This window comes from Galeopterus variegatus, unplaced genomic scaffold, assembly GCF_000696425.1.
Source record: "Galeopterus variegatus unplaced genomic scaffold, G_variegatus-3.0.2 Scaffold6595, whole genome shotgun sequence".
NCBI lineage: Eukaryota > Metazoa > Chordata > Mammalia > Dermoptera > Cynocephalidae > Galeopterus > Galeopterus variegatus.
The window spans coordinates 108,742-120,360 of NW_007732706.1; the positions used below are offsets into that span (position 1 = coordinate 108,742).

Here is an 11,619-nt window from a genome sequence, read left to right on the forward strand (position 1 = left end):
AAACAGGAAATCAAAACATTTCTTGAAACTAATGAATATACAGATACAGCATACCATAACCTGTGGGATATTGCAAAAGCAGTAATAAGAGGGAAGTTTATTGCAATCAATTTTTACTTAAAAGGAACAGAATGATTTAAAATAAACAACCTAATGCTACACCTCAAAGAACTAGAAAAACAAGAACAATCCAATCCCCAAATTATTAGACAGAAAGAAATAATTAAGATCAGGGCAGAGCTAAATGAAGTAGGGACCCAAAAAAGATACAGAAGATCAGTGAAACAAAAAGTTGGCTTTTTGAGAAGATAAACAAAGCAGACAAACTATTAGCTAGGCTAACAAAAGAAAAAAAGGAGGAAAGAGTATCTAAATAATAAAAATCAAAAATGAAAAAGGATACATTACAACCAATACCACAAATACAATGAATCATTAGAGACTATTATAAACAACAATATGCCAACAAATATGAAAACCTGAAGGAAATGGATAAATTTCTGGACACATACAAACTACCAAGACTGAATGAAGACATGGAAAACCTGAACAGACCAATAACAAGCAATGAGATTGAAGCAGTAATCAACAGTCTCCTAACAAAGAAAAGCCCAGGACCAGATGTCTTTAGTGCTGAATTCTACCAAACCTTTAAAGAGGAATGAATACCAATTCTCTTCAAACTTTTCCAAAAAAATTGAAACAGAGGCCCTCTCACAAATTCATTCTGTGAGGCCAGGAACATCCTGATACCAAAACCAGACAAAGATACAACAAGAAAGAAAACTACAGGCCAGTATCTCTGATGAACATAGATGAAGAAATCCTCAACAAAATATTAGCAATTAGAATACAGCAACACATCCAAAAAAATTATACACCAATATCTAGTGGGATTCATCCCAGGGAGGCAAGGATGGTTCAACATATGCAAGTCAATAAATGTGTTACACCACATCAACAAAATCAAGGATAAAACCATATGATTATCTCAATAGATGCAGAAAAAGTATTTGACAAAATTCAACATTTCTTCATGATAAAAGCTTTCAGCAAACTAGGTATAGAAGGAAAGTATCTCAACACAGTAAAAGGCATATATGACAAACCTACTGCCAATATAAAAAAAAAAGCATTCAGCTTTTCCGTTAAGAACAAGAACAAGACAGGGATGCCCACTCTCACCATTCCTATTTAACGTAGCATTGGAAGTACTAGCCAGAGCAATCAGGCAAAAGAAAGAAAGAAAGGGCCTGCAAAGTGGAAAAGACAAAGTCAAATTGTCATTGTTTGCAGATGACATGATCCTACATATATAAAAGCCTAAAGACTCCACCAAAAAACTCCTAGAACTGACAAATGAATTCAGTAATGTTGCAGGTACAAAATCAATATACAAAAATTAGTAGCATTTTTATACTCCAATAACGAACTAGCAGAAAAAGAAATCAAGAAAGCAAGCCTGTTTACATATAATAGCTACCAAAAAAATAAAATACCTGGGAATTAATTTCTGCCAGGAAGTAAAAGATCTCTGCAAGGAGAATTACAAAACACTGATGGAAGAAATTAAAGAGGACACAAAAAGGAAGAAAGATATTCCATGTTCATTGATTGGAAGAATTAATATTGTGAAAATGTCCATACTACCCAAAGTGATGTACAGATTCAGTGCAGTCCCATAAAAAATACCAATGATATTCTTCACAAAAATCGAAAAACAATCCTAACATTTATATGGAACAACAAAAGACCCCAAGTAGCTAAGGAAATCCTGAGCACAATAAATAAATAAAGCCAGAGATATTACACTACCTGACTTCAAGGTACAGTACAAAGCTATAGTAATCAAAACAGCATGGTAAGGGCATAAAAACAGACACATGGACCAATGGAACAGAATAGAGAACCCAGAAATCAATCCATGTACTTATAGCCAGCTGATCTTTGACAAAGCTGATAAGAATATCCATTGGGAAACGGATAGCCTCTTCAATATATGGTGCTGGGAAAACTGGATATCCACTTGTAGAAGAATGAAACTAGACCCTTACTTTTTGCTATATACCAAAATCAATTTAAAAATGGATTAAATACGGGCCAGCCCGGTGGCGCACTGGAGAGTGCCCCGCTTGGGAGTGTGGCGGCGCTCCCGCCAAGGGTTCGGATCCCATGTGGAGACCGGTTCCCACTCACTGGCTGAGCGCGGTGCGGGCGCAACACCGAGGGTTGCGATCCCGTTACCGGTCAGTAAAAAAAGACAAAAAGAAAAAAAAATGGATTAAATACTTAAACATAAGACCTGAAACTATAAAACTCCTAGATAAAAATACAAGGGAAACACTTCAATAGGTAGGACTGGCAAAGACCTTATGAATAAGACCTCAAAAGCACAGGCAACAAAAGAAAAAGACCTCAAAAGCACAGGCAACTAAAGAAAAAAATAAAGAAATGGGATTATATCAAACTTAAAAGCTTCTGCACAGCAAGGAAACAATCAAAGCAAACAGAGTGAAAAGACAACCTACAGGATGGGAGAAAATATTTGCAAACTATGTTATCTGACAAGGGATTAATATCCAGAATATACAAGGAACTCAAACAACTTAAGAAGAAGAAAAAAATAATGATCCAATTAAAAAATGGGCAAAGGAACTGAATAGACATTTCTCAAAAGAAGATATACAAATAGCCAACAGGTATATGAAAAAATGCTCAACATCACTAATCATCCGGGAAATTTTTGCATCTATATTCATCAAGGATATTGGCCTGTAGTTTTCTTTCTTGGTTATATCTTTATCTGGTTTTGGTATCAGGATGATGTTTGCTTCATAGAATGTGTTTGGAAGCTTTGCTTCTGTTTCAATCTCTTTAATAAGTTTTATTGTTTCGGGGTGTATATTTAAATCCTTTTCCCTGGGATGAATCCCACTTGGTCGTGGTGAATGATCTTACATATGTGTTGTTGTATTCTGTTTGCTAATATTTTATTGAGGATTTTTGCATCTATATTCATCAAGGATATTGGCCTGTAGTTTTCTTTCTTGGTTATATCTTTATCTGGTTTTGGTATCAGGATGATGTTTGCTTCATAGAATGTGTTTGGAAGCTTTGCTTCTGTTTCAATCTTTTGGAATAGTTTGTATAGAATTGGTGTCATTTCTTCTTTGAATGTTTGGTAAAATTCTGCTGTGAATCCATCTGACATTGGGACTATTTCCAAAAATCAAATACATCTTCATGTTGTCCACTTCTCAGTTTTAGTAAGTAAAACACTGGCAACACAATTTATTTCCCTTTTCCTCAGTGAAACCCAGTCCCCATCACAAATAGCAGTTCTGGCCCTGTCCTCAGATGCTTAGGCCGGGTAGGTGGGGCCCTGTGCTGGCATGCTCCTGAGTACTGTGGCTGCCTGGTCTTGTGGTGAGCCTGTGCTCTCTTCCTTTGTGTTGGTGCTTCTTCCAGCTGGTGGGTCTGCATCTCTCTTACCTGTCTCCTGACAAACCTGATGTTCACAGCTATTTCCATTCACTTTATGCAGGGCAGAAGTAGATGTTACCAAGGTGAGTCAGGAAGTATCGCAGAATGACGTCACCAGATTGAAAACTTAAAAGTGTGAATGATGACCTCTTCTACAGAACTGAGTGCTGTAACTTTCTGCCCTCTACCTTTCTTGGGCTCAATGTCCTTTTAGTGGTTTTTAGTACGTATACTCAGAGTTGTGCAGCCATCCCCACTATCTAATTTTGAATATTTTTATCACCCCACAAAGAGACCTCATACCCCCTGCCCTCCACCCCTGGAAATCACTAATCTGCTCTCTGTCTCTATGATTTGCCTCTTCTGGACACTTCATATAAACGGAATCATGCAATATGTGGCCTTTTGTGTCTGACTTCTTTCACTTAGCATAATGTTTTCAAGTTCATCCATGTTGTAGTATGTATCAGAACTTCATTTCTAATTTTTATGCCTGCATAATATTCCATTCTATGGATATATTACATTTTATTTATCCATTCATCAGCTGATAAACTTTTGGGATGTTTCCAGTTTGGGACTGTTATTTGAATAATGCAGTTATGAACATTTGTGTACAAGTTTTTGTGTGGACCTGTTTTCACTTCTCTTATGTATATACCTAGGAGTGGAATTGCTAGATCTTACGGCAACTCTATATTTAACTTTTCAAGGAACTACCTGTGTTTCAAAGTGGCTGCATTATTTTACATTCCTATCAGCAATGTGTGAGGACTCTGATTTCTCCACATCTTCACCCACACTTTTTACTTTCTTTCGTTATAATTGTAGCCATCCTAGTAGGTGTGAAGTAGTATCTCATTGGGGTTTTGATTGGCATTTCCCTAACAACTAATGATATTGAACACTTTTTTTAATGTGCTTATTGGCCATTTGTACATCTTTGGAGAAATGTCTATTCAGAAACTTTACCCATTTTTAAACAGGGTTATTCATCTTTTTATGGTTGAGTTGTAAGAGTTCTTTATATACTCTGGATATAACTCAGATATATGATTTGCAGATCTTTTCTCCCATTTGGTAGATTGTCTTTTCACTTTCTTGATGGTGACCTTTAAAGCACACATTTTCAGGGCCGGACCTGTGGCGCACTCGGGAGAGTGCGGCGCTGGGAGCGCAGCGACGCTCCTGCTGCTTGTTTGGATCCTATATAGGGATGGACGGTGCACTCACTTGCTGAGCACGGTGCAGACGACACCAAGCCAAGGGTTGCGATCCCCTTACTGGTCACGAAAAAGACAAAAAAAAAAAAAAAAAAAAATTTCAGTTTTGGTAAAGTCCAGCTTCTCTGTTTTTTCTTTTGTCACTTGTGCTTTCAGATATTCTATTTGATGTATTCCATGACTTGTCTGAAAAATCTGATTTATTCACTGGGAACATAACTGTATTATTCTCAGTTTCCCTGATTTGGAATTATAAAGCATTTGATTTAAAATGTTTGCCAACTATACGAGGGTACTTCAAAAGTTCATGGAAAGATTTGTACTATCTTTTAATTCTATTTTTTTATGAACTTTTTTTTTTTTCCTTTTTTGTCTTTTTTTACTGACCGGTAATGGGATCGCAACCCTCGGTGTCGCGCCCGTACCGGGGACCGGCAACGGGATCGCAACCCTCGGTGTCGCGCCCGTACCAGGGACCGGCAACGGGATCGCAACCCTCGGTGTTGCGCCCGCACTGCGCTCAGCCAGTGAGCGGGAACCAGTCTCCATATGGGATCCGAACCCTCGGCGGGAGTGCCGCCGCGCTCCCAAGCGGCGCACTCTCCAGTGTGCCACCGGGCCGGCCCTTTTTATGAACTTTTTGAAGTAGCCTTGTATATAAAGGAGCTTAGACATGTTGATACTATTTGAGCTAGTAAACACATTTCTGTGTACTTAGCCTCAGGAAATAATTTGATAGAAGAAAAACATCCAATATGTCCAGAGATGTTTATTTCACTGTCATCCATGCAAATGGGATGCTGTTCAACAGCTGGGGTGGGTGGGTGGGGGGATGAGTTAAATCCATTGTGGAACATTATTAGGCAGCTATCAAATGTTATAATTATGAAGCTTCTATAACAGAAAAGTTTATGATGTAATTTTCAGTGAAGAAAACACAAGTGTGTGCTCATTATGATTAAAAATATGTATAAAATCTTTGCACTAGATGGAAGGGCATACAAAATTATAAGTAGTTTTATTTATTTTATTTTGCTGGCTGGTACAGGGATCTAACCTTAAACCTTGGTGTTATCAGCAGCACACTCCAACCATCTGAGCTAAGCAGCCAGCTGGTAGTTTTATTTTCTTAAATTTAATTTAATATTGGTATTTTGTCTTTACAATTAAAAACTAAGTAAAAAATGTGTGCATGACATTTCAAATTGATGGGAGAAAAGTTGACAAGTGGTTATATCTAGGTACATATTTATTCTTAATACCAATTTTTTAATAGCAATTATTTTTATCATCAAAAAAATAGTTTGCTGTGTTTGTTTACTAAGAATTTGAATAGAGATGTTTTAATTTTCTTTTCATTTTTATATCAAATCCAGACACTGATAATTGGATTCTAGTATTAGAATTACTATTATTTTAGTCATTGCAGCATTATCATTTGCTGAAAAGAAAGGTAGTGATGATTATGATAAAGGTAGTGGTGATACATTAGTAACAGGGGTCACAGAAGCACTTTTCTCAAGGGATCTCATGAAATTATTATTATAATCATTTTACGTATAAGAAAATAATTAACTCAGCTTTTGAAATAAATTTCAAACAGATCAAAGATTTAATAGTTGTTTTTTTTAAGGAACAATAAAGGCAACAAAAGAAAAATAAAATGAAAAATAAAAAAGCAAGCCCCATACAAGGTTACACATAAGATGCACACCCAGGGTGAGGCCATGCTTTGAGCTGTTGCACCAGAGAGAGAATGTACAGCTTGTTGGGCCACAAACTGGTTCTATGGATCCCCTGACCCTTCAACCTTCGGCTTCATCTGAGTGACAGTGGTTTGGGGTATAGCCAGTAACTGTGAGGTGATTCCTTTTCTGTGGCTGGAATAGATGTGGTACAGCAGCAGACAGAGAAAGGCCACAGAAAGAGGCCAGGCTCTTCAGCAGCCAGTGTTCCTGCCCACCCCACCCCTGCCATTCACACTGCAGTGAACTTTGTCTCTGGGCCAGGAATGGGAGAGACAGAGTCATCATCTTGTTCTCATATGTGGGAAGGCTATGAAGAGAAAAACCCTGTTGGCCCAAACATTTAAACAAGAATTACACTGGGATCTTTTGTTCTCGCTCTGACATGGTCAGAATTAATTTGGAGGTCTAAAAGAGGGTGTTTTTTGTTTATTTGTTTTGTTTTGTTTTGAATCTGAGTTTCTTAATGCAAGGATAGAGAGGGGGAAAGAAACCAAGAAACATGGCTTACGTCTGTCATACAGTACTGGAACCTCGCCAGGTCATTCTTCAGGGGATATTCACATTGCTTCATTTTGTTAGTGTGTAGGGGACTCCTGACTCAGAGTTCATTTCCACATTGCTGATGGAACTCCTTGTGAAAATACCTAGAAGACAAGCAGTAGAGGGTGTCTGGGTAGCTGAGAAATATGCAGACAGAGCTTAAGAGATCTTAAGGGCCGGCCCGATGGCACACTGCTACAGTGCGCCGCTTGGGAGCGCGGTGGTGCTCCCGCCAAGGGTTTGGATCCCACATACAGACCGGTTCCCGCTCACTGGCTGAGCGAGGTGTGGGCGCGACACCGAGGGTTGCGATCCCGTTGCCGGTCCCGGTGCAGGCGTGACACTGAGGGTTGCGATCCGTTGCCGGACACGAAAAAAGACAAAAAAAAAAAAAAAAGAGAGATCTTAATTTTTTTTCTCTTCTTCCTCAGATTTATAGGGAAAACCTGCTTTCTGCAAACAACTGAAAGAGCTGCCCTTAGAAACTCTTTTCTTTGGCCCTCATGGAGTAGCTAGAACTTGTATTCTGAGGCCATTGGTGGGACAAGCTCTTGCCTGCTGATCACCCAGAAAAACTGTCACCATGGCCAGCAAGAGGAAATCCACCACTCCGTGCATGATCCCAGTGAAGACTGTGGTGCTGCAGGATTCCAGTGCAGAGGCCCAGTCTGCTCAGGTCTTGCCAGAAGGGCCCCAGCAGGATCTGCCCCCAGAGGCGCCTGCCACTAGCAGCGAGGCCACCCAGAACTCCAGCAGTACTGATGGCTCTGCATTGGCCAACGGGCATCAGAGCACTTTGGATGGCTATTTATATTCCTGTAAATACTGTGATTTCAGATCACAGGATGTGACCCAATTTGTAGGACATATGAACTCAGAGCACACAGACTTTAATAAAGACCCAACTTTTGTATGCACTGGGTGCCCTTTTCTGGCAAAAAACCCTGAAGGGCTTTCCTTGCACAATGCCAAGTGTCACTCAGGGGAAGCCAGCTTTGTGTGGAATGTGGCCAAGCCAGACAATCATGTAGTCGTGGAGCAGAGCGTCCCTGAGAGCACTAGCACTCCTGACCTAGTAGGAGAGCCCAACACTGAAGGGACTGATGGACAGGCTGAAATCATCATTACCAAAACTCCAATCATGAAGATAATGAAAGGCAAAGCTGAAGCCAAAAAAATTCATATGCTCAAGGAGAACGTCCCCAGCCAGCCTGTGGGTGAGGCCTTACCAAAGCTGGCAGCTGGAGAGGTGGAGGTGAAGGAGGGGGACAACTCCTTTGTCAACGGGGCAGTTCCAGTCATCCAGGCATCTACAAGCTCCATAAAACCCCCCCATGCCACCAACGGGCCCCTGATAGGAACAGTGCCAGTCTTGCCAGCTGGTATAGCACAGTTCCTCTCCCTCCAGCAGCAACCCCCGGTACATGACCAGCACCACACCCACCAGCCACTGCCCACATCCAAGGCCCTTCCCAAAGTAATGATCCCCCTGAGCAGCATTCCAACCTACAATGCAGCCATGGACTCCAACAGCTTCCTGAAGAACTCCTTCCACAAGTTTCCCTACCCCACCAAAGCTGAGCTCTGCTATTTGACTGTGGTAACTAAGTATCCAGAAGAACAGCTCAAGATCTGGTTCACAGCCCAAAGGCTGAAGCAGGGTATCAGCTGGTCCCCTGAGGAGATAGAGGATGCCCGGAAGAAGATGTTCAATACAGTCATCCAGTCTGTACCTCAGCCCACAATCACGGTTCTCAATACGCCCCTGGTTGCCAGTGCTGGCAACGTCCAGCATCTCATCCAGGCTGCTCTCCCAGGTCATGTTGTAGGACAGCCAGAGGGCACTGCAGGGGGACTTCTGGTCACTCAGCCACTGATGGCCAATGGGTTGCAAGCACCAAGCTCATCTCTCCCCCTCACAGTTACATCTGTCCCCAAGCAGCCAACTGTGGCACCCATTAACACTGTGTGTTCAAACACAACATCAGCTGTGAAGGTGGTCAATGCGGCCCAGTCACTCCTCACGGCATGCCCCAGCATAACTTCCCAAGCCTTCCTTGATGCTAGCATCTACAAAAATAAGAAATCTCACGAACAGCTGTCAGCTCTGAAAGGGAGCTTCTGTCGGAACCAGTTCCCAGGGCAGAGTGAAGTTGAGCATCTGACCAAAGTGACTGGCCTCAGTACCAGAGAGGTGCGGAAATGGTTCAGTGACCGGAGATACCATTGCCGGAACCTGAAAGGCTCCAGAGGCATGATGCCTGGAGATCCCAGCTCCATCATCATTGACTCTGTGCCAGAGGTGCCCGTCTCCCCATTGTCCAAGGCCCCTGAAGTGACCTGCATCCCGGCAGCAGCTACACTAGCAGTGCACCCTTCTGCCAAGCGACAATCTTGGCACCAGACTCCTGACTTCACACCAACCAAATACAAGGAGAGAGCACCTGAGCAACTCAGGGTCCTGGAGAGCAGTTTTGCACAAAACCCCCTGCCTCTTGACGAGGAACTGGACCGCCTGAGAAGTGAAACCAAAATGACCCGAAGAGAAATTGATAGTTGGTTTTCAGAGAGACGGAAAAAAGTGAATGCTGAGGAGACCAAGAAGGCTGATGGGAATGTCTCTCAGGAGGAAGAAGAGCCTGCTGAGGGTGAGGGTGGAGAAGAGTGCCCAGCCATTGAGCTGAGGGTCCCTGGAGAAAATGGTTCCCCAGAGGGGCCCAGCAGCCACACTTTGGCAGAGCGCAAAGTCAGCCCCATCAAAATCAATCTCAAGAACCTGCGGGTCACTGAAGCCAATGGCAAGAGTGAGCTTCCAGGGCTGGGTGCCTGTGAACCTGAGGATGATGGGCCAAGCAAGCTGGCAGAGCAGCCCCCAGGAAAAGTGAGCTACAAAAAGACGGCCCAGCAGCGGCACTTGCTGCGGCAGCTCTTTGTCCAGACGCAGTGGCCCAGCAACCAGGACTATGACTCCATCATGGCCCAGACAGGCCTGCCGCGACCAGAGGTGGTGCGCTGGTTTGGAGACAGCAGGTACGCCCTGAAGAATGGCCAGCTGAAGTGGTATGAAGACTACAAGAGGGGCAACTTCCCACCAGGGCTGTTGGTCATTGCCCCGGGCAACCGGGAGCTGCTGCAAGACTATTACCTGACACACAAGATGCTGTATGAGGAAGACCTGCAGAACCTCTGCGACAAGACCCAGATGAGCTCCCAGCAGGTCAAGCAGTGGTTTGCTGAAAAAATGGGTGAGGAGACCCGGGCCATGGCAGACACAGGCGGTGAGGACCAGGGCCCTGGTGCTGGTGAGCCTGTGGCAGTTCACAAAGGGATGGGTGACACCTATTCAGAGATGTCTGAGAACAGTGAGTCATGGGAGCCCAGCGCCCCTGAGGCCAGCTCAGAGCCCTTTGACACTTCGAGTCCCCAGGCCGGACTTCCACTAGGTAAGGAGTACATGGGAGCCATGGCTGTCCTCTGTGGGTGAGGAGAGGATGCACTCCTGAGGGGCACCTGCTATCTCTGAGGCTGTCTGGCAGCAGGACTAACTGCCTGGCTGCTTCAGGATGGCTGGCAGCAGAAGCCATGGGAGCATAACATGACAAAGGGTTGAGAGTTGTTTTTTTGTTTGTTTTATGTTTTTAAAAACCTGTGCAGGGGAAAGAAGATGGTGAACATAAAGGGGTCCAAGCTTTTCTAGCCATTTCTTAGCAATAGGAGAATAAGTAAATAGGTCAAAACATCATTTGAATCAGGCAGATCCACAACCGGAGAGAGCAATAGGATGTTAAAGGAAATTCAACTGTTCCTTTTGGTGAAAAAAAGGAAAGAGAGCCTTTAATTGTCCTTAGATACATGAAGTACTTTTTTCCAACATTGAAAATCCTGTCTTGTGTTTCTGTCATTCTTTCTTATATACTAGAAATATTTATTGTAATGGAAAATCACCTTCCCTCTTGGACATATACTACAGGATCAAAAGCTTGAATTTTGCTCCTCAGTTTCTCTGGATCATGGTATTTTAATATCTGAATGTAAAATTTAGGAGATGATTTTATCATTTAAGACACAGTTTTCAAGCCCCAGACAAGTCACATTACTGGGTGTTGATTTCTAGGTTCTTGGTCCTTGAGTTCCTAGCCTCTGCCTTTCCTCCCTCACCTTCTATATTTGTCTCCTCATTAGAGGCCCCATCACAGGGCAGCCAGAAGCTCGGGTGGGAGCCAGGAGGAAGGAGTGTTGCAGCAGCTGAAGGGATTGTGGTTCCAAAATGGCAGCCCTTATATTTCCTGGATGTTGTTCCATTGTTTCCATAAAATAGCTGAACATTGTTGTTATTTGTTTATTTTGGCTCAGCAAATCCCAGCTCTTCCACCCCAGTTGCTTTCTAATTAAGACCTCTAAAAAGGACAAAGTTCTTTTTCTTTCTCTGAATATTTTAAATTCATTTGAACACAACAGTTTTGAAAAATAGTTCTGCTGTTGTTTCTTCACTCAGTTAAGGAAACTGAGACTTCCAAGTCTCCCCATAATTTTTAGGGGGAAGGGTGCCATGTTTTCCATCTGTTTAGCATTTGCAGAAAGCCTATCATTTTCATGCTCACATATTAAGGTGAAACCCAGGTCTG

At 42.6% G+C, this 11,619-nt stretch overlaps 1 protein-coding gene across 1 annotated transcript in view; it reads left to right on the forward strand.

Annotated features, from left to right (window-relative positions):
• The window catches only part of ZHX3 (zinc fingers and homeoboxes 3), a 64,985-nt gene extending 53,664 nt beyond the window's left edge, over window positions 1-11,321 (forward strand). Inside the window, exon 2 of the mRNA XM_008591037.1 lies at window positions 7,426-11,321. Coding sequence (XP_008589259.1) covers window positions 7,578-10,478 — 2,901 coding nt within the window. The 5' untranslated portion in view covers window positions 7,426-7,577 and the 3' untranslated portion in view covers window positions 10,479-11,321. The remainder of the gene's footprint in view (window positions 1-7,425) is intronic.
• The last annotated feature ends 298 nt before the right edge of the window (window positions 11,322-11,619 follow it).